The sequence below is a fragment of the Vicugna pacos genome, chromosome 9 (assembly GCF_048564905.1).
Source record: "Vicugna pacos chromosome 9, VicPac4, whole genome shotgun sequence".
NCBI lineage: Eukaryota > Metazoa > Chordata > Mammalia > Artiodactyla > Camelidae > Vicugna > Vicugna pacos.
Genome location: NC_132995.1, coordinates 57438990 through 57466503, shown reverse-complemented (window position 1 = coordinate 57466503; position 27514 = coordinate 57438990). Strand labels below are relative to the sequence as shown.

The 27514-nt window shown below is 49.4% G+C and overlaps 1 protein-coding gene across 3 annotated transcripts in view; it reads right to left on the bottom strand.

Moving 5' to 3' along the window:
- Positions 1 to 27514, bottom strand: part of IGSF3 (immunoglobulin superfamily member 3) — a 96790-nt gene that overhangs the window by 9690 nt on the left and 59586 nt on the right. Inside the window, exons 5-10 of one of the 3 annotated variants that reach the window (XM_031680539.2) lie at positions 24879 to 25268; positions 23434 to 23493; positions 19857 to 20258; positions 16208 to 16612; positions 4077 to 4487; positions 273 to 680 (exon numbers count right to left, since the gene is read on the bottom strand). In XM_031680539.2, coding sequence (XP_031536399.2) covers positions 273 to 680; positions 4077 to 4487; positions 16208 to 16612; positions 19857 to 20258; positions 23434 to 23493; positions 24879 to 25268 — 2076 coding nt within the window. The remainder of the gene's footprint in view (positions 1 to 272; positions 681 to 4076; positions 4488 to 16207; positions 16613 to 19856; positions 20259 to 23433; positions 23494 to 24878; positions 25269 to 27514) is intronic. The other 2 variants (XM_072967932.1, XM_031680541.2) reach the window with 2 other exon arrangements.

Sequence of the window (27514 nt, the reverse complement as noted above, 5' to 3'; positions counted from 1 at the left end):
GAATCAATGAAAAATGTTATTCTAGTTAAGAAACAGAATCACCTTAGGCCAAAGCCAGATGTGCAATTTTCCATTCACTAGGGAAAAAAAATTTAAGATAGTTATGAACGCAAATGCAAAATGTAAATGCTCATATATATAACAATTACTTTTGTTAATTTCATTAACAATTAGTTAATTTTAAAATTAACTAATTTGACGCAGCACATAAAATGGCACACTTGGAGAGGAACCACCAAAGCGGGTGGAAGCCTGGGGGTGTTAACCCTTACCTGGTCGCGAGACCCGAACAGCGGTCTGGCCGGCAGTGTCCTCCGCGCGTTTGTACCAGATGCCGCCGGGGCTGGGCAGCCACTCCTCCACGCGGCAGCTGTAGGTCCCGCTGTCCTGCACCGCCACGTTCTGGATGAAGAGCCGGTACACGCCCGGGGACGGGCTCTCCACGTGCAGCCGGCCCTTCAGGTTGTTTTTCGCCGCCTGCTCTCCGTAGTGGAAGGTGGCATCGCGACTGAGGCGGGCCACGGTCTCCCGCTCCGGGTGGTTGGGCTTCCACACGAACCACTCCACCACCAGCTGGGAAGCGGCGCTCGTGCGGTTCAGGACCACGCACTCCAGCTGCACCTGCCGCGTCTCCAGAACCGACAGGTTCCCCTGCGCCTGGCTGAGCTTCAGGCGGCTGTCTGGAAAGCGAGGAAAGAGATGTGGGCAACAAGAAAGCAAAGAGCCACTTGGCACGCACCCTTTCCAAGCACGGGTGACCAGGTGCCTTCCGAACACAGGCGGCCAGCAGCACGCTCAATTAGCGAGAAGCGTTTCTCAGATGTGCACCCTGCACGTTCTGAGCTCTTGATTATGGGTCTCAGTGCCTGAGTTTCAGGCAATTCACTGTTACAGTAACAGCTGTCCCCTAATTTATTACCCTCATTAGTTCAGATGCTTAGGAGAGGACAAGCATGCATGGTAGGTGATTGCACATCCAGTGACAGCAGACCATGAAGAATATGGCCGACTGGATGGGGTGGCCAGTAAGGGAAGGAAAGGGCATGGTGAGAGCCCGGCTCAAAGCAAGAGCAAATCCTTCAAACTGACCACATGAAGGCTAGAACATGCTGGGCTGTCAACCTCAAAAGAACTGCAGGGAAAACCCAATTTAATATGTTCTCGAGCTGGCCCGAAGAATTGTGGTTCTTACTTTCTCTACCAAAAAAAAAAAAACACAAAAACCCATGTGGGTTCCCTCTCAAGGCAGGAGCAGAATTGATCTGCCATCAGTAAAGACTGATATTGATGGTGGTTTGAAATCTCAGCCAATCAGATTCTTCTCCAGAGAAAAAGTGTCATTAACCATGGTATGTCCTGAAAGCACATTTGCATTTTCACAAAAGGCCCGAAGGAGCCTCTCTGGACCAGAGGGGTTGAAAAGCTATGAAACTGTAAATGCACAGAACCCCTCCTGAGTGATACCTGAGAAGGGGGTGGGCCGTGTACCTTCACTTTTCACTTCTCCACTTCAGTACTGCCAGAATGTTTTATAATGCACATGATTACTTCTATAATAAAAGATCAAAAAATTTAAAAAAAAAGACAGAGAATATATTTTAAATAATCAGTCTCTCAAAATATACACATGGGAAGATGTTAACTCTAGTTGCCTCTGGTTGAAAGATTTTTTTCTCCTTTGTGCTTTTCTAGTATTTTCCAAAAGCTCTATAAATGTATGCTTTCTTATAAAAAAAAAAGGGGGGGGGTGGAGAGGGAGAAGCGACAAGCAGCAGGGTAGAAAAAAACAATAAAAGAAAAACAAACTAAAAATTTCAACTGAAAAAAGGAAATGTGTTGCTTTAAACTGTCCTGTAAGTTTTCTATTTACAGTGTTAATATTCCCCATAAACAGAGATTTCACTAACTGTGTTTTGACAAGGAGCCTTGTGCACTGCCCCAGTGAGCTCGCTGAAAGTCCGTAATCGCCAGTGGGGAAATGCCCACGATACATTTAGGATCCACCGTGAACCTCTTAGTTTCAGCACAAGTGAGAAAAGGGAAAAGAAGGATGATGACTAAGAGGAAACACACGGTGGGGGAGGGGTGAACCCATCCTCCCAGTGGAGAAAACGGTCAGAACTAAAAACAGGAAGAACAGAAACCCAGCAGCACATCTGTGGGCCTCGAGGCAACCTTCAGTTTTCAAAAGCCCCAGGGACTGGCCTGAAGGCGGGATGTAGGTCACTGGAAATACCAACAGGCATCACTGAGACCAGAGCTTCCTATTTTATGCACCAGAAGGGTCGGCATAAAATGTCACTGTGAGGCCGATGAGAGTCCCTGGATTGGGGCAGTCTGAGAAATCCAACATCCTGAGAAAAGGAGGTACCGACCCCACGGCATTCTGTGGGCCAGGCCACGTCTGGAATTCTGCATCTGGTTCCATTTGCTTACAGAATAAACTTTTCCTGAGGCCTCCTGGCAGACAAGCCGTGAGAACAGAACGGTGAAGAACACAGGACTTGTGTTCACTCATGGGGCTTCCTGTCCAGTGAATCTGAACTCATAATAACTTCCCGTCCACTGAACAAGTCCTACCTAATAACCGATGATAAATGAACTTCCATAACTATAAATACGAACAAGTATTTCATAATTACTTATGTATGAATAGTATGCCAGGTGGTGACAAGCTACAAAGGGGGTGGGGAATGGGGATACGGAGTGACTAGGGTGTGATTTTAGTTAAAGGAGCTAGGAACACCTCTCCAGAGAAGAAAGAGATAGATGGATATCCATGGTCAACACGTTCCAGGCTAAGAGAACAGCAAGTACGAAGGCCCTGGGTTGTCCAGGAAAGCAACCATTCATTCCTTTTTTAACCAATATTTATGAAGGGTGCCATGCCAGTGGCAGGAGATACAAAGATACAGTCCTGCCCTTAAGTGCTTACAGTAGAGAAGAGAAGAAAAGTAGGATCCTTGGTGATACAGGAGAAATCAGGGAGGGCTTCCTGGAGGCAGTGCTGAATGAAGTCTTAGGAATGGGGTGGAGACAAGGGAGAAGCGGCAGGAGAGGTGCATTCTAGGAGGAGAGGGCAGCATAAGTAAAGGCATGGAGATGAGACTCGGCTGGCAACATAGCATCCCACAGCCCATCAGGAAGTACAGGTAGAGACAACAACAAACTGTAGGGCATACAGGAATGAGGGATGAAAAGGGAGCTTAAGGACACATTATGTGAGAAGTTCAAAGAACTAGAGCTTTTCAACAAAGAGAAGGGGAGACTGACAGGGGCACACAGGAGCTCCCTTCACATATTTGAAAGGATGTAACTCAGACTAATCTTGGGTTGTTCTGGGGCAGACCTAAAACCTGAGCGGGAAATTACAGGGAGGGGAACTTTTTAACAAGCAAGGCTGCCCAAATGTGGAACTGAGGCCTGGGGAGGTAGTAAGCTCTCTGTTCCTGGAAGTATTCCAGCAGAGGTCAGACATCAACTGTCATGTAGCAGAATATGAACAGAATAAGGCTGCACCCAACAGGGTCCAAGCTGGGGTCAAGTGGTGATTCGGTTTGGAGACAGAAAGGGCTCAACCCCGGTCTGGGGTAGGATGGTAAGGAAGAAGAGGGAAGCAGATGCAGGAAACCAGAAGATGCCTTCTAGGCAGGAGTCCTGGGTATGGAGATGGCACTGGCCCAAGATCTAAGGTGCACACTGCAAACCCAGAAGGAGATCCAGGCACTGCCAGGGATCCTGCCTTGCAGCATCTTGGGAACCACAGCTGACCCTTGGGCCTCTCCCTGGTGAAGATGCTGTCCACAGCAGGAGAGCCAGGGATGCTCCTCTGAGTTCACCATCAGCACCAGGACACACTAGGTCAAATGGGTGGGCCCACGGTGCACGAGGATGATGCTCTACGTACCGCACCCACAGTGCACGAGGATGATGCTCTATGTACCGCACCCACGGTGCACAAGGATAATGCTCTATGTAATGTACCCACATCCAGGGTGGGCCCTGCAGAGCCCCGCACCCGCCACAGGCAGTCTCCCAGCCAACTGGCTCAGGCTAGCGGCAACCTCTGTCCTTACCTGGCTGCTTCACGGTGACTTCTGTGCGCCCTGAAACCTCCTCTGCCAGCTTGTACCAGGCATAGTTGGGGCTCAGCAGCCACTCCTCCACGTGGCAGTAGTAGCTGCCGCTGTCGCTGACCTCAGCTCTCTGGACAGTGAGGCTGAACAGGCCCCCGGACACATGCCTCTCAAACTGCAGCCTGGCCCTCAGGCCCTCCTCCTCCGCGTAGGTGCCGTACTCAAAGGCGGAGTTGTGGGTGGTTTTGAGGATGAGCTTGCCGTCGGCGTCCGAGGGCTTGTGGACGTACCAGAGCACAGCGAAGTGGGAGTTCTGGCTGGTCTGGGACTTGACTGAGCAGTTCAGCTGGATGGGCCTGTTCTCCACCAGGGTGAGGGTTCTCTTGGATTTGCTCACCTGCAACTTTGTCACTGCAAAGGAAAAGAGGGCGCCTCAGCAGACTCACAGCGTCACTACACATTCCTACAAGCGGGGCCGTCCCAAATCCCGCCTCCAGGCTGCCTGCTCGGTTTTGCCCAGCACAGTTCCTAGAGGACTGAACACTGATGGGCATCCTCCAAAGGCATGAGGACAGCGGCACAGAACCAACTGCACCCCAAACATCCCTCCATCTGTTTCCTCCCTGCCTCACCCCAGCTTAGGTCCTCACCATCTCTCCTGGTCTCCTGCCTGCTCCCCCCACCATCACATGGCCTCTGGGGGGAATCCAGCTGAAACACACACCTGCCCATATCATCCCCCTAGTTGCAAAGTTTAATGGCTCCAAAATATGCAAACAAACATTTCATACAGTTTAATAATAAATAAAAAAACTCAATCGAAAAATGGGCAGAAGTCCTAAATAGACACTTTTCCAAAGAAGACGTACAGATGGCCAGTAAGCACATGAGAAGATGCTCAACATCACCAATTATTATAGAAACGCAGATCAAAACTACAACGAGGTATCACCTCACACCAGTCAGAATGGCCATCATTCAAAATTCTACAAATGACCAAAGCTAGAGAGGGTGTGAAGGGAACCCTCCTACACTGTTGGTGGGAAAGCAAATGGGTGCAGCCACTATGGAAAACAGTATGGAGATTCCTTAAACTAAAAAAGTTACCATATAAGCCAGCAATCCCTCTCCTGGGCATATATCTGGAAAAAATTTTGAAAAGATGCATGCACCCCAGTGTTCACAGCAGCACTATTTTATACTAGCAAAGACATGGAAGCAACCTAAATGCCCATCGACAATGACTAGATACAGATATGGTGTATGTATATAATGAAATATTTCTCAGCCATAAAAAAGAATGAAATCATGTCATTTGCAGCAACGTGGATAGAACTACAGATTATTATATTAAGTAAGGGGTATCAGACAGAGAAAGACAAATATCATATGTTATCACTTATATGTGGAATCTGAAAAAAAATGATACAGATGAACTTATTTACAAACCAGAAATAGACTCACAGACATAGTAAATAAACTTATGGTTACCAAAAGAGAAAGGAGGGGAGGGATAAATTAGGAGTTTGGGGTTATCATATATACACTACTATATATAAAATAAATAACAAGAACCTACTGTATAGCACAGGGAACTATATTCAGTATCTCATAATAACCTGTAATGGAAAGGAATCTGAAAAAGTGATTACTGAATCACTTTGCTATGTACCTGAAACTGAAACAACATTGTAAACCAACTTCAATTTAAAAAATTTTTTTTAAATTTAATGGCTCTCAACTGCTTATAGATTATAAAGAAAAAAAAATTCCTTTCACAGTACAAAGTCCCTCCGGGATCCGGGGGCCCTCACCCTACTGTCCTCACTCAGGTCCACGCCCTATCCCTGACACCCACACCACGTCTCCCCATGCAGTTTCCCCCTAAGCTCTGGTCTGCTCAGCTGTCGTCTCTATCTGTCTCCTACCATCTCCCCTCTGACCCTGCTCTCTACTCATCCTTGAGTCCTTCTCTCCTCACTCACAGCCTTCGGGGTCAGATGCCCCTCCCTTGCGCTTTCATCAGTATTCGTATGTATCTTCAGGCTGTTTTTCCTAACGTCTCACTCCCACCCTAGTCTGTGAGCCCCCCAAGAGAAAACAAGCTTTTCCCGTTCTATCTGCAAATATTCAGAGTGCACCCACTCAGTGCTCTTCATGAGGCTCAGTGGTGGGGGTGCCCTGAAGAATACATCCTGCCTGGGGACGTTCTCATCACTGCACCCCTAGAGCCTGGGCTTTGGGAAGCACTTGATCAATGTTTGCTGAGATGTGTGAGTGGGTGAGTGATCGAGAGTGGGCTGGAGAAACATGGCAGCAGGTGGTTAAAGGATGCTGAGGTGTTCTGCTTAAGGGAGAGGGAGGGAGAAGATGAAGAAGAAAATGATAAGCAACAGGACAGAACAGAGCCAACTCCAGCCTCCCCTTCCCCTCGCTATCCTGCTCCAAAACCAGAAGTGGAGGGCAGACTGCCGAGGGCCCCCTGCCCCCTAATTAATGACCGCACTCTCCTTTAAGGTGGCAAGAAGCCATGGTCTGATGCAATATATCTTATGAAGGTAATCTGAGATCTCACCCACTCCATCATTATTATACTTGGCTCTGCTTCCTCTACCCACCGTCTGCCCCTACTGAAAATAAGAAGAAAAAAAAAAAGGGAAAAAGTCACAATTTCAAGTTCCTCTTAGGGAGCTAATCACACAATCATCATTCCACTCTAACCGCTCTCTTGACACTTTGCTCTTTGAAGACCAAATCACTCAGCAGTTGAGAAGGAAACCCAGGGCATGGCACAGACCGCAGCAGGGCAAGTGAGCTGGGCTTCCTCCAACGAGCCTGCCCAGAGGGGAGGCCAGGGCAGGTTGGCCAGGGCCGGTCTCCAGCATCCCTGCTGGTCAGTCTCTTGATCCAGACACAGGATTGGGCCTTCTCTGCCAGCACTAGCCGGCTGGCTTGCTTGGAGCTTGGTGTGGAAAGACAGCATCAAGGTCTGAGTCCCACGTGCCAAGGCAACTGAAACTCCTGAAAGCTCCAGACTGTCACCTGGGCACTGGGTAAGGCACAGACAAAGGTTCTGAGTGGCTGAGTTGATTCAGCGAGCTGAGTACGGCAGAATCCGATACCCAAAACCATGACTACAAAAGCGACCCTGAGGCTGTGTCTCTCGTGCTAAGTCAGGTGACACTCTTCACAAAGGAAGCTGAACTCACACCCAGAGACCTTCTCAAGCCAGCAGAAACGCACCCAGCACCCATCTGAGAGAAATCCCATGGCCCACGACCCCACCTTTCAGGTTTCATCTCTTTTTGGGGAAAAGCCCCATCTCCTGCCTTCTTCCTTCTCTAAACCTACGAAGTCCTCAGGCCAGTGGGATTCGGGGAAGGCTTTACTGATAAGTGCCCAAGCTCTGGAAACTGGATTCCCATTTGCTTGCCCGTAGACTTTGCAGATCCAATGCCTCTAATACTTAAAACAACCAGCTCCCTTTTCATTCCTTTCCAACCCAATTCACTGCATGCAAATGATATCTGTATCAGAGCAAATGATACCACCTGAATCATCTGGTTCTTGGCCAACAAAACTGGGTTGCTCAGTGTAGATTAGAAAGAGCTTTAAAATGTATTATTAATTGGGCCCAGATTTATTTTTGCAACTGTTACTAAGGAAACCTCCATTGCTATAGTAACTGCATATGTTAAACTGGGTTCCTATGACTAAACTTCAACTCAGTCACGTGGTCTGGGAACAAAAATCCAAGGAAGAGAAATGTTTCAAAGCATTTCCATTTTTTGTTCTCCTTTCCATGTCAAAATATTGTGAAGTCTTGAACAGCTTGAAAGAGAGGCATTTTTGAAATTTGGCGCATGTTTGATGAGGGGCGAGCGGTCAGCTCCTACTCTGTGCTCTGAATTTCCCCTCACATCTCAAGGACAAGGAGGACCTTTCCTGGAGCCCAGGGGAGACGGCAGCCTGCACGACTAATTAGGAAGCACTCCCACGTCCTGCCCAGCACTGCCCTGGGCGATGTGCGGCCTGCCTGCTCCACCTTCCTCCTGGGGTTAGGAGAGCCCAGCCCCCTTAAGAACTGTAGGTATTTTCATCTGCAAGATGAGAACAGTCAGAGCACTCACCTCATAGGAGGGCTGTGCAGATGAAAAGCAATGTTCTACAGAAAGTGTTTAGCACAGAGGCTGGTATCTAATCAACACAGCCTACATTTTCACTATTCCCCTTTCTTTTTGGTTTCCAGGCTCAGCCCCATGTTCAAAGCTCCATGTCAGATCAAGAACTGCCAAACATAAGTGGCAAACTTGCTACTGGGAATAACTGTCTATGGACCGGCGGCATTCGTGTCGCCTGGGAACTTGTGAGAAATGCTGATTCGCAGGCCCCGTCCCAGACCTCCTGAACCAGAATCTGCCTTTTCACAAGGTCCCCAGGTGGTTCAACTGCCCCTTCAAGCCTGAGAAACCTTGGCCTTGGCTGTGTCAGTGAATGGACTTAGGCCATAAACATAGAAGTGAAAGAAAGGATTCTGAGGACTGAGGCTTGGTTAATCCCCAACAGTGAGTCAGCGGGAGGAAGCCGCAGAAGGATAGGTGAGAGAGGCCACGGGCCAGGCCCCACCTGCCAGCTCAGGCCCCACCTGCCAGCACAGGCCCCACCTGCCAGCACAGGCCCCACCTGCCAGCTCAGGCCCCACCTGCCAGCACAGGCCCCACCTGCCAGCTCAGGCCCCACCTGCCAGCTCAGGCCCCACCTGCCAGCTCAGGCCCCACCTGCCAGCACAGCACAGGAGCGAAGCTCTTTCATTATCCAACCTACCTGTCCTGCGGGTTCTGCTTTGTGTGTGCGCTTCTCACCCCAAACTCATTTCTCTCATCAAGAAAGGGTTCCCTTAAACCCCGTGAGAGCTCTCTTACACGTGGCTACCTTACGTTGAAGTTAATTTTTTTAAGGTTTTTCTCTTTCCTACCAAATCATCAGCATCTGAAGGGCAGAGGCGATGATGCAATCACCTGCCAAACAATAAACGGTTGACAGAATAAAGATGTGACTGAGCTTTTCTTGGCGGTACAGAAACATACAGGAAATTGTGACAAGGGGGAGAGAACATTTTCAACCATGTGTGACATCCGAGCGAGGGCCTGGAAAACAGATGAGTAGGTGTTCCCCGGCAGAGCAGGAGAGAGGAAGGGCACCCCGGGGAGAGGGGACAGGTGAGCAAAGGTGAGAACATCTCTGTGCACTGTATTCAGGGACGAGCAGGTGGTCAGGTGTGGTAGATGAAGTTGGAAAGGTGAGCCCCAACCAGACTGCAAGGGGCCCGGAGCGGGTACCAGCTCCTGACCACCTGCGGACACGCAGCACCAGCAGCGCCTGGGGTGGAGACACTGACTCACAACCGCCACGGCAGCGGCCCAGCGACCTGCAGCTTCACCAGCCCTCCAGGTAATTCTGATGTGCTGAGTTTGAGAAGCCACACGTGTGGCAGTGAGGTGGCCGCAGGTAACTCTGGAGATAGCAGTTCCTGTGCAGCGATGGGAGCAGAGGCCAGAGGGTAGCAGACGGGCAGTGAGGGAGCAGGAGAGAAGGGAGACTCTTCTTCATTACGAGGACGTGATAGTAAGCAGGATCATTAGGAGCAGAAGGGGCCAGTGGCTGGACAGCAGAGGTTTTTCTCATTGAGGGACGCAAATCAGCCAAAATGCTGGGAGAGAACGAAGACAGAGCTATGGGGAAAAAGTGTCTGCGTGCGTGCGCACGCGCACATACGCGTGTGCGCACACGTTAGTATCCCATCTGTCCTCAGAGGAGGAGGGGCAAAGGCACCTGCCAGTCAAGCAACTACTACACCCTCGAGTCCCTGCAGCCTAAACACCGCCCTTGGCCCCCTGCCCTCCCCTCCCCACGGTCATAGCCTGTCTGAGCCCCTCATCTTCTCTTTCTCAAACCTTGTACTCAAGAGTCTTCCGGTCTCCAGCCTCAGTCCCACCAAGCTGCAAGGAGGAACTGGCTGCTACCAGCTTTAGAGCCTAGCAGGGCAGCGATACCCCGAGGGACACCGCAGAAAGCTGTGGGAGGTCTCTGGTGGGGGCGGAGGCGGGGGAAGTACAGAATGGACTAGAGCCAGCGATGACGTCAACCCAGCCTGGGACGACTCCGTGCAGCACAGCTCTGCCTTGTGTCCTGCATGACTTCGGAACCATTTCCATAGAAGTGAAAACTGTCTCTGCACCTAGAACCTACTTTTCATTTTACTATGTACACTTTTTTTTTCTTTTGCATAGTTTTAACATATGCCAGGTAAATCAAGGAAGGCATTTACTTTGTTCAGCATTGTCGCAAGAGTTGCCCAGGATGTCAGGCACTGGTCCAGAGGGCGGTGCTGCCCGGGAGCCAGAGGGGCAGGCTGGCCGTGCCTCTGCCCTCTGCAGCATCTGCAGCATCGACCGTGGGGCTGAGCCTCCCAGAGCAGCTGGCCCTGAGCACTGACACGCTAGAACATATTATTTTATAAATTTCTCCTTTCCTCCACAATTGGGGCATTGTAACAACTTTTTAAAGATTAAGTGAGTGGGAATGTCATACTGTCCATGAATTTTATTTTAGAGTAGTAGAGAGACAATTCTAAATTGTTATTAAAAAGAGAGCATATAATCTGAGGACCATCTAAAGCCCTAATTGCTCAGTTTATTATTATCCTCAGTTCTACAAAGACACTTGCCCAAGGTCACACCGCTCGTAAGTGACAGAAACAGGACTGAAACCCAGGCTGTCTGGTCTGCCTTTACTTCACCTTCACTAATGGTGATCCTCCATACTGCTATGTACAAATGGCCCTTTCTAACCTACCTGGGGACAAATCTCTCTCCAACCCCATGCTTCAGTCATATCAAAACCAGCACGCTGCTTCTTCCCTCGTGAGGTTCTTTATTCGTGCTCTGGTCTGCACCTGAATTCCCCACCACTCCTTCCCTCCGCCCACGGCCATGGAGGCGATTCCCCCTTCAGGCCTATGGCCCATGTCCTGGGCTGGCTCTACCATGCCTGGAATTCTTCCCTGCACTCCTCTCTTCCCAGGCCTCCGGACAGCCTGACAGGCAGGGACCAGGACACACCCATCTCTGCAGCCGCAGCACCCAGCATGGAAACTGGCATACGGCAGGTGCTCAAACACGCTTGCGGAAGGCACTGGGAGGGAGGAGGCAAGGAGAAGGTAGCAGCATTTAGGAGGTGGAAACAGCTAATTCGGAGTAACCCATACACGCCCCGTCTGCCTTACCTGTCTGCAGACAGAGCAGTCACCCTTGCTCATTGACTCCAAACAGGTGCACCTGGTGTCACCATGACAACGAGGCCTGAGGAGTCAGGGGAGGGCTGGGGACTCCTCGAAGGCTCCTGCTCTCATGCTCACTCTATCTCTGAATACCCAGCTGGCAGAAGCCCCATGCACGTGGGATGGAGGTTCCCAGGTTCTCCTGAAACAAAGGAGGGGCCAATCCCTCTGAAGGTTGGGGCAGCCTGTCACCTACTAGACTGACAAGGAGAGCCACTGTCGCAAGCCCTGGACTCACAGAAGTCAAGAAAAAGCCCTCAGCTCTCTCCATCTGCCAGGTCAGCAATAAAAAACTGGAGAGAACGGATTTGGCAGCATCCAGAGGGTATTAAATATTCATCCTGACTGCCCGTCAGTAACGTCCCAGCAGAATACACCCACTGACAAGTCGGCTCTCTCCACCGGAGGCTGTCCTCCTGGAAGCTTGTTTATTGCTTTGTCAATTTTAATGTGCAGTATTTAATAGCCAGACCAAGATAGGGTTGTAAATATTTGGAACATGAGTGCTGACACTTCCCTTATTGCTTCTGTATTTAGGGACATGTAATTGGAGGGTGTTTTTGGTGCTAATGAAAATCAGAGGGAAGCAAAGCAATGCTTCAAAATTAAAAGAGAAAAGAATTGATTAAGAACTAAGAATTGAATATGTTGAACTGGCTTAAAGTCCTGCTTAAATGCCCCCTGCGGGGGGTCACACTCTTCCATCAGCAGGAGTGAGGCTAAGCTAAATCAACAGCAAAGCCGGAGGGAAGCGTTCTCGGAAGACTTCCTCGGGGACAGGCATTCGGAACAGGAAGCACATGTCTAGAATGGTCAGTAACAGAGCCACAGCAAGTTCATCATGCCATCCAGCCAGAGGTTTCAGTGGAACAAATACCCGTGATGTGGTCAGGTCGGCAGGTGGCTCTGGCGAGGACTGGTCTGGGGCAAAGACCACACAGAGCTTTCTTGGGAGCAGATGAAGTCAGCTGTGGAAGGCTGACAAAAGGACCCACATGAGTGAGCCAACAGTCCCTGGGTTTCAATTTGATTTTGTTAGAATCAGAATATTAAACAAAATCATCTTTAACGGGGGTGTGCTGGGTGTTCCCATAGAAAATACCAGAGCAGGGATAAGAATCCGTGTTTTGAGAGGCAAGATATGGAGAGAGATTAGAAAGAAGAGAAGCTGGCACTGGGCTGAGTTCTGGTGTCCCCAAGCCTCGGAGCCACCTGGTGGCAGAAGTTAGAAGAAACAGAGTCATTAGAGGAGGCGCAAATTAAACTTCTACACCGTTTAGCAAACTGTATCTCGAGGAACCTCTACAGGTATCTTGTGACCCCAACTTAAAAAAGCAAAAATTAAGCATTTGCTACAGGGGATCAGGACGTGAGGGATGGCAAACCAGAGAGAGGGGGCATTAAATCAAAGTACATGGTAGCAAAGAGGATTCCTGAGGGGGAAAAATGCCATAAAATAAAATTCAGAGCTTGGACTCCAGAGCCAGACTGCCTGCCTGTATTTGAATCTTGCCTCTGCCACATATTATGGATCACTGGATAATTTATTTATCCTTTGTGTCAGTGTTCTCACCTGTAAAATGGGTGGAACAAGTACCCACTCATGGCATTGCATGGATTAAGTCAGAACTAAGGAAGTTACTGTACCCAAAGCAGTCAGGATGGTGACGGGCACACAAGGAAAGCGCAACAGACATCAGGCGCTACCACTGGCACTGCTGTTACTCCTGCTCCTCCACCCAGGCCCCGACGAAGAGAAACCACGTCTGTAAATTAGGCTGTTAACTGAGGGCAGAGAGAAGAATTTCTGATGATACGGCCTTAAAAAAGGTCAAAGTCTCCCTTCTGCCCACTCCAACTGCTTTTTAATTAAGTTCACACCTGGGTTCACATCCCCACTTCCCATATTTTCTTTTTTTAATGGAGGTACTGGGGATTGAACCCAGGACCTCGTGCATGCCAAGCATGGGCTATACTACTGAGCTCTACCCTGCCCCCCTCACTACTTTTTGACTCCAGCAAGTCACAACATCTCTGGGCCTCAGTTTCTTCATTTATAAAATGGGAAAGAGATGCCTTCTTCCCCGGGCTGTAGCGAAGGTGAATGAGGTCATATACACCAAGTGTCCAGGTCAGACTCCAGCACACAGTCAGCCCTCTGGTATTTCTCCACTTCTACTTCCCCAAATGAAAGCACCAGTACCAACCAGGGCGTGTGAGAAAAAGAGTAAAAATGAACCCAAAGCTCTTTGGAAAACATTAAGTGCTAAATGCATACATATTTAATAAGGAGAGAGTAACACTTAAGAGGGATGCACTCTCCCTGGTGCCACAGCCACTCCCGGGAGCCGTGTGCAGCCTCAGCGCCTCCCTGCACTCCCTGCGGCCCCCAGGGGGCCAGCCCAGTGCATTGCTGCGCACCCGGAGCAGAGGTCAAGCACCCTGGCGCTCCTGAGCCTCCATGCCAGCTGCTGCTTGTTCTCGCTTTTGTTGTGAAAACACAGACTGACTCGGTGTGAGCTACATGAGACACGAAGACAGTCCCAGAGCAGCGTCCCCTAACTCCAGGAGGCAATAAAATGTCATAATGGAAAATGGAGACATACGAAAGTCAGGGAGACCGAGGCTCCAACCTCACTCCCATCTGTCTTCCACTTGACAAGCTGGTTTGCCTCCATCAAGGCTCCTAAACCCTGGGAGCCTTGCTTTCCTCACTAGCAGGATGGGCACACAAACATCAACATGATTTCATCGTTGGATGAATTTAAAAAGAAAACAGAGGTACCTAGCACGATGCCTGGCACCCAGGAGGTACTTAATACTTTTGTCCCCTTTCCCCTTTAATAGCATCATAAATTAGTCAGAATCCAAATAACCAGAACCTCTGATGAACCAATTCCTTTTTCTTCCCTTAGGTACTCCAGTCTTAGATTCCAAGTAGTGAGAGAAACAAACAAATATTAGGGATTTATTCAAAAAGGCAATGCCAGGCAAGGTCCTGGGGTCAGCTCCTCCTATACCTTCTGCAGCTGCAGAACCATGTGACAGGCACCCAGGCTCTCAGCCTGACCTCGAGGCCAGAGGAGACCACAAAGGGTGCAATTACTCTGCAAGGCAGGCAAGCAGGTCCCGTGGCATTTTCCACAACAAGGGCTCACACAGAATGGGGTCTCTGTTTAACCCTCCATTAACCTGAAAAGCCACTTAAGCAGAACAGCCTCTTCCCTGGGCAAGCATAGGCCCTAGAACCATCCCATCATTTACACAACTCGCTCGTTCCGAACCGGCTCAACACACTCCTCTGTTATGGGGTTGGAAGAGGCGAAGAACAAACTTAAGTCGCTGCCAGGTCATGACCTTATGTTGCCAAAAACAACAAACACTGTGACCCTCTGCAGTGGTGCAGCAGAGTGGGTTGGGCAGTCATCGCAGGAAGAAAAATCCTTTTGGCAAGGTGTTCAAACCACATTTGCAAAGTGGGTGGAGCAGAAAGTCAGAAAAAAGCCTTTGCAAAGTCACGTCCCTTTGCACCTTCGGGTAGGTGCCTGCACTCTCCTGCTCAGGGTCAGCAACAGGAGGGAAGGAGGAGTTCCACCCTCTGCCTGCTTCCAACCTAACCAGAGACAGGGCCAGACATGGAGGAAACCCTAAGAGTAGTGTGTACTTACTCTTCCCCCATTGGGGGAAGGGCCTATGAGGGTGAGAGTGTTAGCAGAAAGCCCCGGACTAAGGCTCCCCCAGTTACAGCATCCTTCCCACCTGCTGTGGGAGACCCCGCCTGCCCGGGAGAGGGGAGCTCAAATCCAGTGCATGAGCACAGGGCCAGGATCAGGGAAACAGTGTGGGAGAGAGACCGACAAGGGGTCAAACCCTGGCTCCATTTAGCAGCTACATGACCCTGGACTCATCAACTAATCTCTTCTGGGCTTGCTGTGAAATTCTCATAAAATAACCAACCCTGGCGTCATGCAGATGCTCAGTAAGTGCGTGTTATTTGTCCCCTCTCCCTGATGAGGTTTCTTGTCCGCAACCAAGGGACATTGGTACCTCACTCACATCATGGTTGCAAGGATTATAGGAGATGACATTAAGTAAAGAGATGGAGCTTTCTGCCAAACAGTTAAGTTGGCTTGCATACTTCACAAATGTCAATGTCTTCACACACACACACAGCTGGGGAACTGCTCTAGGTTAAAGGAGTCTAAAGAGACATAACAACTAAATATGATGTGTGACCCTTGAGGGGAAGGTATAGGTCAGTGGTAGAGTGTATGCTTAGCATGCACGAGGTCCTGGGTTCAATCCCTAGTAACTCCATTTAAAAAAAAAGAAAAGATGTGTGACCCTTGACTGGATACTTATTTAGAAGGAAAAAAAGCTGTAAGAAGTGTTGTTGGGACAACTGGGGAGATGCTGGGAATGTCCAATAATCATGTGAAATTCCTGGAGTCCGATGATGCTGCCACGGCTGGGTGGGGCCAAGTCCTGATCTTCAGAAACACACGCTGAAGTATTTAGGAGGAAGTGTTCTGATGTTGGAGACTTACCCTCAAATGATTGAAAAAAACAACAAAAAATACACACAGAGGGAGAAACAAATGTGGTAAGATGTTAACAATCTGCCACTATGAAAAGGGAATCTGAGTCTTGCAACTTCCTACCATTTTGCAATTTCTCAAACCAGAAAGTTGAGAAATAAAAGCAGCCGTGCCAAGGCCTCAGTGCTTGACCCCTCCCTCCTCCTCGCATGCCTCAGCGCTGGAGTGGGCACACGTGACCGCAGGACCCTTACCCGGCTGCAGCACCCTGATCTCCAGCAGGTTGGAGGTCCTCTCGGCCAGCCGTGTCCAGGTGTTGTTGTAGTTCCTCCGCCACAGCTCCGCCACACACTGGTACTTGCCCGCCTCTGTGTCACTGGCTCGGCTGATGCTCAGGCGGACGTTGTTGCTGGACTCAGCCTTCTCGATGGCTGTTCGGGTCCGGAAGCTGGAGGACCTGTCCCCCCACTGGACCCCTCCATCCCGGGTGAAGGTCACAAGGTCATGGAACTCGATCGTGCCCACCGGCTGGAACCGCCACGTCACAGACACAGGGACCCGGGACGGGTAGTGGGGTTTGATGATGCACTGCAGGTCAAAGGAGTCACTGTAGGTCACCCCCGGTGTGCGGGAGATGGCGGTCACTGCAAAGCCCGTTTCTGGAAAGAGAGCAGAGAGACTCAGGCCAGAGGTGACACTTGGCTTTCTCAGGGTGCTGCGGCATGGTGGTGGGGCTCCCGGCAAAGCTGGCAGCACAGAGCAAAGCTCACACATGGATCTCTTTTGATGCCCAGGCCAGTATTACTTTTGCTAGCACACTGATACTCAAACCCAGCAGTTGATAGGACCCACAGGAAGTGGCCGGCAACAATAGCAAACCCTCCCTGATGAAAACCACACATGGATTTGTGACGAAACCCGCATGTGGATTTGTGTTGCATCAGCTCCCTCGGAAGGACTGAGTACATGTAGGCAGCGCCATTCCTGGAAATCTTAGGATTCTAGGCTGAAACAGGAGAAAAAAGCCCAAAGGCCGATTTCCTCCACCACATGTGAGGCAGACACATCCCTCTCACCCCCCTGCCCCACTGCCTCCTCTGCCTGGCCCACCAGTGCACCAGGGCTGCAGGAGGGGGAGGCGGGGGAGAGGTGCCTGTGCTCCCCGGGCTGGAGAGCGCGGGCTTGCTCACCAGCCCCTCTTATCACCTCCTCAAGGAGTCCAGGGAACAAAGGCAGCAAGGGACCCACAGCAGGAGGGATCTGGGTGGGAGGGGCTCTGCAGGTGAGGCTTTCCATATCACAGCGTCTCTGATCCCTAACACTGACTCCTCAGTGTGAGCGGTCAGAGTCCCTCAAGCCTCGAAACGACTTACTGTTGACACACTGGTTATGACTGTGAGCAGCCAGTATTTCCTGAGAGTGATCTATGTGCCGGGCATGGCGCCAATGCTTTGCTTTCAGTCTGCTTCACTAAATCTTCAAAGCCACCTTGCAGGACAGGCAGGCTTATCACCCTTTCTTACAGATGAGGAAACTGAGGCCCAGAGAGGTCAAATGAACTGCCCACTGTCAAGCTGCCAGCAAATGGCAGTCAGGCTACAAATGGGCATGTGACTGATTCTGGGGGCCTCATTACATTGCTTTACTCTTGGGAAGCCTAAGGCAGTCATTAAAGGCAAAGACCCTGAAGACAGATGCCCAACTTTGACACCTTCTAGCTGTGTGACATTGAGCAAGTTACTTAACTTCTCTCTGCCTCTATGTCCCCATCTGTAAAATGGGTCCTTGTGAAGATTAAATGAGTTAGTATTTATAAAATACTTGGACTAGTACCTGGCACACAGTATATACTGTGTTTTGTTAAATATGGAATTTGTTACCAAAAACACACACACACACACAAATAGACATAAAGGAAAGTATTTTAAACTCCACGGGTAAAAGACAAGGCACAGAACTAACTTTTTGGTAGAATCAGGTCTGAGCCCTTTGGTAATCCCTGGCTGTGGAAACCACATACGGTGGGTATGAAAAAAAATCAGAGGATATTTACCAGATACTGTAAAATTACTTCTAGAGAAACAGTCCTGGACAAAGTCTAACCACTCCTCAGCCATTCCTAGCCTCACAGGATGGAAAAGACAACCATTGTTGGACGCCCAGAACTTTCCCCACTGGTTCCATTTCCACACGTCCACACTGGGTGCTGAGCAGAGGGGCTGAGCTGACCAGGGAACTCAACCAGTGGACGAAGTTTCAAGAGACAGAAATCTGAGCTGTGTGATTAGTGCAGAAAACAGGTCAATCCTTAGGATCAAGCTTTTGGAAAGTAAATGTAATTCTAATCTGGGGGTGGGTGGTGATAAAGGACTTTGTTGAGGGCAAAACCACTTGAGGCTGCCATCTCTACTGGGGTGTATCCAAAACCCCCACCAGCCATACCTGTGAGGAAGGTGGCAACATGGACGCACGGGGTGGGGTGCAAAGTCACTGAGGACAACTGATGTCACAGTCTCTTGATAAACAGGAAGACAATGTGACAAGTTACCTTCCCAGCAAAGTAGCAGACTGGTCTTTCAAAATTTAATATACTGATTCTATTAGGCAGATAAATGTTGATAGAAGCCTCTTTACCCTATAAGAAGCAAATCTAATATTCTCAAGGTTTTAGTAAATCTCGAGGTAACTTTTAATTTCATGCTAATGAAGAAATGGCTTTCTTAAGGACAACACTTACAGAGGAAAAGATAAAAACACAGATTAAAAAAAAAATTAAGATGGATTGCTGGTTTCCTGGGTTCAGACTGTGGGTCTGTCATTTAAAAGCTATACCCCTGAGAAAAGAGTCAACCTGTCTCACTAGTCTGCTTGTAAAATCACAGTGTTCACCTGTAGGCTAGGCGAGGATTTCAAGGGACAATTAAGTGTAAGTGCTTATCAGCCAGGAACATAGTAAGTGCTAAATAAATGGCAAAAGGTGATTTTCTACCTTTCTTTGCCCTTCTCTCAATTTTTCAGGGGGGCTGAGCTCCTGGGCAGGAGAGGCTGGGGGGCAGGAGGGAGAGGATTTGTTCTGGCTCTTCCAGGCCAATTTTGGCAGTGGTCACGTTCCTCCACCTGGGGCCACCGCTCCCTGGCCAGAAATCTCACAACTTCACTCCTACCACCCAGACTCAGGAGTAGTAACAGTGCCTAGCTGTCCCCAGTACCCAGGGGCCTGCCAGGTTGAACCATTGTTGGTTCATTTAACCCCATCCACATTTCCCTAAGCCTTCTTCAATTAAACCCTTTGGAAGGTGCCATCTGTTTCCTGCCAGGTTTCCTTTTGTGAATGAAAAATGTTGCCTGCCATGTCAGTAAACAAAGGATGCTACAGCCAGGAAGCCATTATAGCCGCCCCTAAAGATGAGCCCTGAGGGAACTCAGGATGGAAACAAACGGGCTGCACTCTGCCAAGCCCTTGGCCACTGTAGCCACCCCCAACGGTGCACCTGGGGACTCAGGATGGGAAAGCACAGAATACTGGCCCTAGATAGCTAAGGTGCCTATCAAAGGAATGACTTCAATGAGCTCAGACTCTTGCATCGCCCCATACACAGAAAAGTCCTTAACTTGAGACATCTGCTTTTCTCTAATTAACAGTAATCTTTTGATGTTCTGTCTACCTGGTCTTTGTAGCAAAACCCCCTATATATCATGGCCTCTCCCTTATCTCTGTGGAGCAGTTTCTCAGAGCTACCTGAGAGGCTGTCTCCCACGCTTGAAGTCCTCAGAAAGTCCTCCAAATAAAACATAATTCTCAACATTTAGGTTGTGCATTTTTTTTTCAGTCGACACTATGAGGGTCTTGACACGGGAGCATTTCCCCAACAGTCCCACCAAAAGACCCCGGAGCTTACTTACCGAGAGCTGTGATGGAGACAAGGGTGCTGGCCCGGCGCTCTCCAACGACCTGCCACTCGCCGTCCACTGCCCGCACCCATTCGGTCACGTGGCATTCGTACTGGCCCTCATCCTCCTTCCTGCTGTTGAAGATGCCCAAGCTGAATGAGTTGGGCTGCACCTGCTCCATCTGCACGCCCCCAAAGCTGCTGCGCTCCCAGTACGACGCGCCGGGCTGCACGGTGCCGTCCCGGTCCAGCCACATGATATTGCTGCGGCGGTTCTGCCTGTCCACGAGCTGCCAGACGACGGAGAAGCGGCCCAGTGGCCGGCCCGCCGTGCGGACGGTGCAGGAGAGGTGCAGATTCTCCCCCTCCAGGACCACACTGGCATTGCTGGCCACCTCCACGGAGATGCTGCTCTCTGCGGAGAGGGAGAGAGTGCCACAGTGGGGATTTCTGGGCTCTGCTGTGCCCTCCCCACAATGTCACAGGAGGAGGGGTGCAAATGTCACCCTATTCAGGTACAGGGGAATTTAGAGGACACAAACACTCTGATGCTTGCTGCTGCAAGCCCTGGCTGGTTCTGGGCATCACTCCCCGTGATTGTAGATCTGATAACCTAGGAGGCCCTTTGCTGTGTGCAAAGATAACGTGCGGGATAATAAGGGTCTCAGACCTGAGACTGAACCAGAACATAAGAAATACAACACAACGGCATTATGCTTAGGGCATAGAGCAATTTATCCAGTATAGTTGGCCCTCCACATCCTAGGGTTCCACATCCATGGATTCAACTAATCATGGATAAAAAAAAATTTTGCAGAAAGTTCTGAAAAGCAAAGCCTGAAATTTGCCTTGTGCTGGCAACTATTTGCATAGCCTTTACATTTATTACGTGTTATAAGTAATCTAGAGATGACATATGTAGGTTATTTGCAAATCTGATGCCATTTTATATAAGGGACTTGAGCATTTATGGACTTGGGGATCTGCAGGAGGTCCTGGACTCAATCTCCCATGGACACCTAGAGACCAATTGTGATGTGTTCAGCTGGGGCTCAAGGATATTCAACTTGGGTTTTCAGTAAGTAGAATAACTTGAAAATTCTACTTCACTAAGTCTTCCCACCATTCAGGGCTACAGCAGTTGAATAAAAGCTAAACATCCATATGTGTCATTTCAGTCCTTCAGGGCAACATTAGGACGTAGAAAACAAAATGACAGGAAGGATCTGGAAGGTAACATGCTTGCTTGAGTGTGGATAATGATGGAGCATTGATGGTCTTGGTTCACAGAGTGTGGTGGGGGGCGAGCGTCCATATTATTGACACAGAACAGGGGATGGAGAGGGTACAGCTCAGTGGTAGAGTGTGTGCTTAGCATGTGTGAGGTCCTGGGTTCAATCCCCAGCACCTCCATTAAAAAAACAAAAAAAACAGAGCATCGGCCCAAAGCCAGTGGTTCGCCCTGCTGCGGTCCACCTTCAGCCCTGGGGCTCCACTGCTCTCAACCCTGAAACTTTCTGCCAGTCACAGTTATGGATGAGGATTCCATTTCCTTTGCTACTCACTTAGTTCTATGAACTTGCTCAATGGAATTATTTAAATTCTACATGCCTTCTTCTATAAGATTAGGGAGATTATTATTTACATTGTGCAGTTTTTTAAAGATTAAAAACTAAATGAAATATCTGTAAATCATCTAAAATGTAGGTTTGCAAAAACTGGTCCACATGATCATAATTAACTTGACTATTCCCGCTAACTTTGTATTTATAAATATTGTGGATAGTCTAATTGATCTTAATTATCGATATATTATTTTGTATGATTATCTACATTGAATTCAAAAAAGCCCATAAATATAAAAGAACAGAAAGTACCTGAACTAATTCGGCTCCAATTTTCCATGTGAAACACATACAACAATTTTAAATCAATCAATCAAATCCCAGATTAAGAGGCACACCCAGTTACTGAGCGGGAAGCCACCCGTTCCCACGACCATGCGTCTTAATCAACTTTCCTCCCCGGGGTTTCCCCACAGGCAGAGCCAGGCAAAGATGAGCACTGAGCCCCAGCAGGTCACTCTTGCCTCAGTGAACACGTCTGCCACCTACTCTAGATTGGCCTGCTTCACGTGGAAAAAAATCAGGACAGGGCGGGGAAGAGGAATTCTCCGAGGAGCCATACCAGGCTGATTCACAGAGTTGATTAAGACTCCTGATTAGCTACCCCTAAAGCCCGAGTGGCTCATAACAGGGATCTGGAGGCAGGCAGACCTGGCTCCAGGCTCAGGTCTCCTGTTCTAACCCTGCAGCCCCGGGGTTCTTGGTTACCACACCCAAGCCTCCATCTCTTATGTGCAAAATGGAGACACTAACAGTTCCTACTTCTTAGGGTCATGCCACTGAGAGCATTAGGTGGGGTAATTCTTTTTCATCATCACTGTTAATAATAATATTCCTCTGTAGGTTCAAGACTCACGAAAGACTCCCAGTGTTATCAATTCAAAGTGAGGAATTAAAGAACTCCTGGTGGTTTCATGGGTGTCTATATCTATTAAAATTCATCAAACTGTACATCCGAAATATGTGTAGTCTACTATACAGGAACCATACCACAAGAAAGGTGTTTTTAAAAAGTCACCGATGGCCAGTGACTTAATCAATCATGCCTGCATAATGGGACCTAAATAAAACCCCATAAACAACAAAATTGGGGGCGTTTCCAAGTTGGTGAACACAGACACGGGCCAGGAGAGTGGTGCACCCCAATCCTCGGGCACAGAGGCCCCTGCACGGGACCCATCTGGGCTACCTTCATCTGACTGTTCATTTGTAGCCTTTACAATAAACTGTGATTGTAAGGGGAGCGCACAAAAAATTAAAAAATTAAAATAAAAAATAAAGAAGGGCAACTTCAGCATTAAGGGAAAAAAATCCCTTTCCTTGCCTTACGTGCAGGGCATCTCTCCCATCCCCTACTATCACCCCAGTGGACTCTTCCGTAAGCCCAGATTGCTTGTTACGAGGGCTGCTGTCTGGTGCTCTGCTGCTCGAGCAAGCCTGGAAAAACCACACAGCTGGTTGTGAAACTACGAGAAGAAAACCCATTCCGCAGCCCAGGCCAAGGCAAATACAGACGCAGCACCGCGCTGCCCATTAAGACTATTTACAAGTGTTCCCAGGCTGAGGAAAGGCAGCCAGCAATTTAAAACGCTCCGGATTGAGTAAAAACTAGGACAGAGCTAATGAGAATCTAAGTGCATGGTCACCAACGAAATTTCCAATCAGGAGGCTGATGATGTAGCAAGGGCTAAGCGCAGAGCAGTGGATCTGCAGTTAGAAGCAAATAATTCTAGTGCAATGCAAGCTCAACCAACAGAACCGGCTCAGCCCCGTCTCTGAACGGGGCTATGGCTTCTTCATTCATGGGGTGGATAGGCCATTGGCCCCTCCAGGGATTTGAGGGGTGGGAGCGAGATGATCAACGCAGAAGCACCTTGGGCTCTTGGGAGGAAAAGCGCCATGAAAATCCAAGTTTTTCTCATCATCATTACCGACGTGATCACTGTCGTCCTTTGGCAGACTTACCCAAGTGGCCTTGGGGCAGGATCTGGTGGTGCTGGGGGACTTTAACTACCCAGTTATCTGCTGGAAAAGCAATACAGCAGGCCACAGATCATCAAACAGGTTCTTGGAAGGGGACGGGGGAAATCTCTTAGCATAAGAAATAAGAGGAAGTACACAGTGTGGCTGCCCTCCACTGGGTCCTTACAAAACAATGAGGAATTAGTTGCAGATTTAAAAGTAGAGAGTCCGTGGTTAAGGCAAGCACAGGCCAACAGGAAAACAGCAGAGACAGTGGGCATCCAATTGGACAATTTCCATTCTACAAATACTCAGCAAGCACCTACCGTATGCAAAGCACCATGCTAGGCAATGCAGGGGGGAGAAGTCCAAGAAAGAAAAGGATTTCAAGATCATCAGGTGTGTGCATGAGAGAGATTTTTTTAAAAAAAGAAGCACGAAAGAAAGTAATCTTGTTGGTGAGAAAAGAAAAAAGGGTGGCAAGACCCCCGTGTCTGTTTTTTTTTTCTGCACACTTGAAGAGAACTATATTAAACATGTAGAAGTGTAAATAAAAATGTAAAGGGAATCATTACAGGGCTAAGAGAAAGATCAGCCTTCAGCAGTTGAGAAAAGGTTCAAGGTTAGTTTAAAAATTTCACCGTCTTGTTTAAAATCAGGGCATTGTAAGTGTTCTCTTTTTATTAAAAACAAAACTATGAGAGAACTGAGATGTTAATGAGAACATCCTGATACTATGGATGATTAAACCCAACATAAGCAAACACAGGCAGCCCCCCGAGTCCCCAGTCCTGATGTTACCCGCCCAGACACCACCAGCCACAAGGAGGCAGAGAGCCTGCCTGAGCAGCCTTGGAAATAGTCTACGCTCTAGGAAGATGGGAGAGGTCCCATCCACTGACTTTTAAAAACCCAGTTTCAGCAGAGGAGAGACAATTAGGGAAATGCCAGTCCTTACACCCCTAAAACCCAGACAATGAACCTTTTTAAATAATGCACTTTATGATTTAAAATTGTTCCATAAAAGACCAACCCTCTTAAGTGAGATTTCAAGACAGGCATCCACCCACTTCTTCTGGGACTTAATTCCCACATAGGAGCAAACAGCTGCCCTGGATTGCTGGTTTGCCTCCAAGCTGAGCTGGCAATGCTGGGTGTTTACATAGGGCCACGAGCGCTTGGCTCTGCTGGGCCCCTCTCCAGCCTGCAAACCCACAGCTCACGCTCTGCCTATGGGGAGGGCTGCTAAGCGTGGGCAGGTGAGCTGGAGAAAGCAGAGCGGGTAACGGGTTTTCCCTGCCAGCTCTGACCGAACCCTGGAGTTCCACCTGCCCTGCCCTCTCCTCCCCATGACCCTTCTTCTCTGCCCCGACTTCTCTGAAATGACGCTAGCTGTTGAGCCAGCCCAGCGGGAGCAGAAGGGGGAAGCGGCACCTCTCTCCACTCACTGATGGGGAGGACGATGATGGGGATGTTCTTGGGACGCTTGCTCTCCTTGTCGATGAACTCCCCGCTGACCGTCTTCTCTCTCTCCGTCACACGACAGTTGTACTTGCCACTGTCCTCCTGGCGGAGGTGGTAGATCTTCAGCACAAAGACGCTGTCGCTCTCCTTGGCCACTTTGAGCTGGCCCCGGGCTTCCCGATGGGTGAACTCACTGTTGAGGACCGGCACGGCGTTAGGGCCCATGCTGGCAATGAGCGAGCTGTTGAAAGCCCAGGAGACGGCAAAGTAGCGGTCGGGAATGTTCTGCGCCTCCAGGATGCATCTGAACTCCACCGGCTCACCCACCGTGTACAGCCGCTTCTCCGTTTCCAGCCGAACGGTGAACTCTTTGTCTGAGAAAACAAAACAGACGCATCCTGGGTGAACACAGGCCTCAGCTCTCCAAACTGTGTCAGCAAATTCCCTCTACCCGTGCCTTCTTACAAAGCTAACTACTGGGAAGGAACTTCTGCACTTGTCTTGAGAGAAGAACCCAATTCACACCCTGGGGATCTGAGACCCAGAAAAACCCTTGAATATCACAGAAAAACACTCAAAGGTAGTAGATCCAGACAGTCAAAGGGGCTTGTTAACCCCGACAGGAAAATGGGGCTCTGTCTGCAGCATGTAACGCCCTAGGTTAGACTTCCGGAGGTCAGTAAGCAGTATCATTCCCAATGTCACTTACGCGGCAGATTATGAAGGTCCAGCCTTCATCTACATGCCCAGAACTCCAGTTAAGCATCAGGATTACAAATATTTTCAGCAAGTATTGTAGGACTTACCCTGCTGAGATTTGTGAGACAAAATTATACAGTGGCCTAGGTGCTGACCCCAACCCTAATAAATACTCAGAGAAAAAAAATAGAGAGAAAGAAATATGTTCTCCACCTCCATGTAAATACTAGAAATAAGACACAGGTAAGACAATGCCTAACAACACTGCGTAGGAAAAGTGAAAACTAATGTCTTCTCACTAGTCCATCACCTGTCAGATTAGCCTCTAGAAAGATGGAGTGGGCGAGCACCTACATCCAGGTAACCTCTGAAATGGTCAGTGAACCCAAGCACCCCTCAAAGGGCCAGGGATTTAACCAGGCTTGGGGGCAGGTGATCAGAGAATGGCTCATCACCGCTACACACCCATACACACCATGTAACGGTGCACAGTGACTGCCAACGCCAGGAGACGGGTTATCGTATCTCACAGGCACCCACGGCAGAAGACCAGGGGGTGAAGGGTTGGAGAGGCCCTTGTCCTGGAAAACAGGACCACAGAACCTTGGGTGTGGGAGGCTGCAGCTGTAACCGCTGCCCAAGTCCCTCCTCCTCCCCGTTCTAGCTCTGTTCCCCTAAGGAGAGCATGGAGGGGAAAATCACATTACAGGGACGACTGAATTCCCTGTAGACCCATTAGCTCCAGTCTGGACTGCCTTCTCTGCACTGGTATTTCCAAACCTTTACCACTCTCTTGAGGGCCCCTGCCCCATTCTTATGCCCCTATTCCATGCATTCATATGAGAATTCTATTTCCCTACAAAACACAGGAATCACAAGAGCACTGTTCCCACACTCCTGTCTCCAGCCCCAGCCTGACTCCGTACCAGCTGTTCTTCAGGCTCTCCACCTCCTCCCCTCCTGCTGGACCAGTGTCTTGTCCCAGACACCCAGCCTCTCCAGCGAACTAGCTCCTTCTTTTTTCCCCAGACTTTCTGACAAAGCAAACCACAATGGACTGCAGGGGCTGGCCTCCAAGGTGACCGCTGCTGCCTCAGCTCCCCTCTCCCCAGAGGCCAGCCCTGAGCGGCACGGGCTCCCTCCGCCAGGCTCTGCCTGGGCACACACCGCCAAGCGGGGCTGAGCTGCAACATCCGCATGTTATGAGCTCTCTGGTCAACCAGATTCTAGTTAACTCAGGATTAACGATAAAAAAGCACCCCTTCCCCATAAATGCCACTGAAGACGTGCAAACAGATACCCCAGACCTCAGCCTTCCCACTTCCTCAAGAGTGAGGCTGGCTTCAGCTGTTCAAAGAATCACCCAGGGCCCCACCCTCAGGGCTTTCTCTTTTTGGCAGCCAGATCCTATGATCTCATGGGAGCCCTTCCACGGCTTGGTGAAGCTTTCACATTCCCAGGCTGAAGACAAGATTCAAAGCACACCACCCTCCGTTCTGCACAGCAACTTGCCCTTGGTTATTCCCAGTCAATGAAACCTCCAGAAATTGATTTATGCTTTCTCCAATAGCCCCTCACTCCTCGGCTCACTGAAATTTCCCTTCCGGCCATCTCCCACACTTCGCTGACCTAGCAAATGTCACCAATGTCTCCTCCCCCTTCCTTCATCACAACCGAAGGCTTTTCTCAAGCAGGTTTCAGTCTCCGGGCCAGCTCTCCTCCCTTGGGTCCATGACACCTTCCCTCCTGCTTCTCCTCCTCCTGGCCTGACCCACTCCCCTGACCTGCTCTCACTGCTGCAGCCCTCCTGGCCCTTTCCTGTTTTCACCCTGAGGGTTTTTCCTGGGCCCTCAGGACTCCCAAGTTCAGCCTCTAACTGAGCTCCATGTCTGATGACACGCTGGGGGGTTCATATACCGAG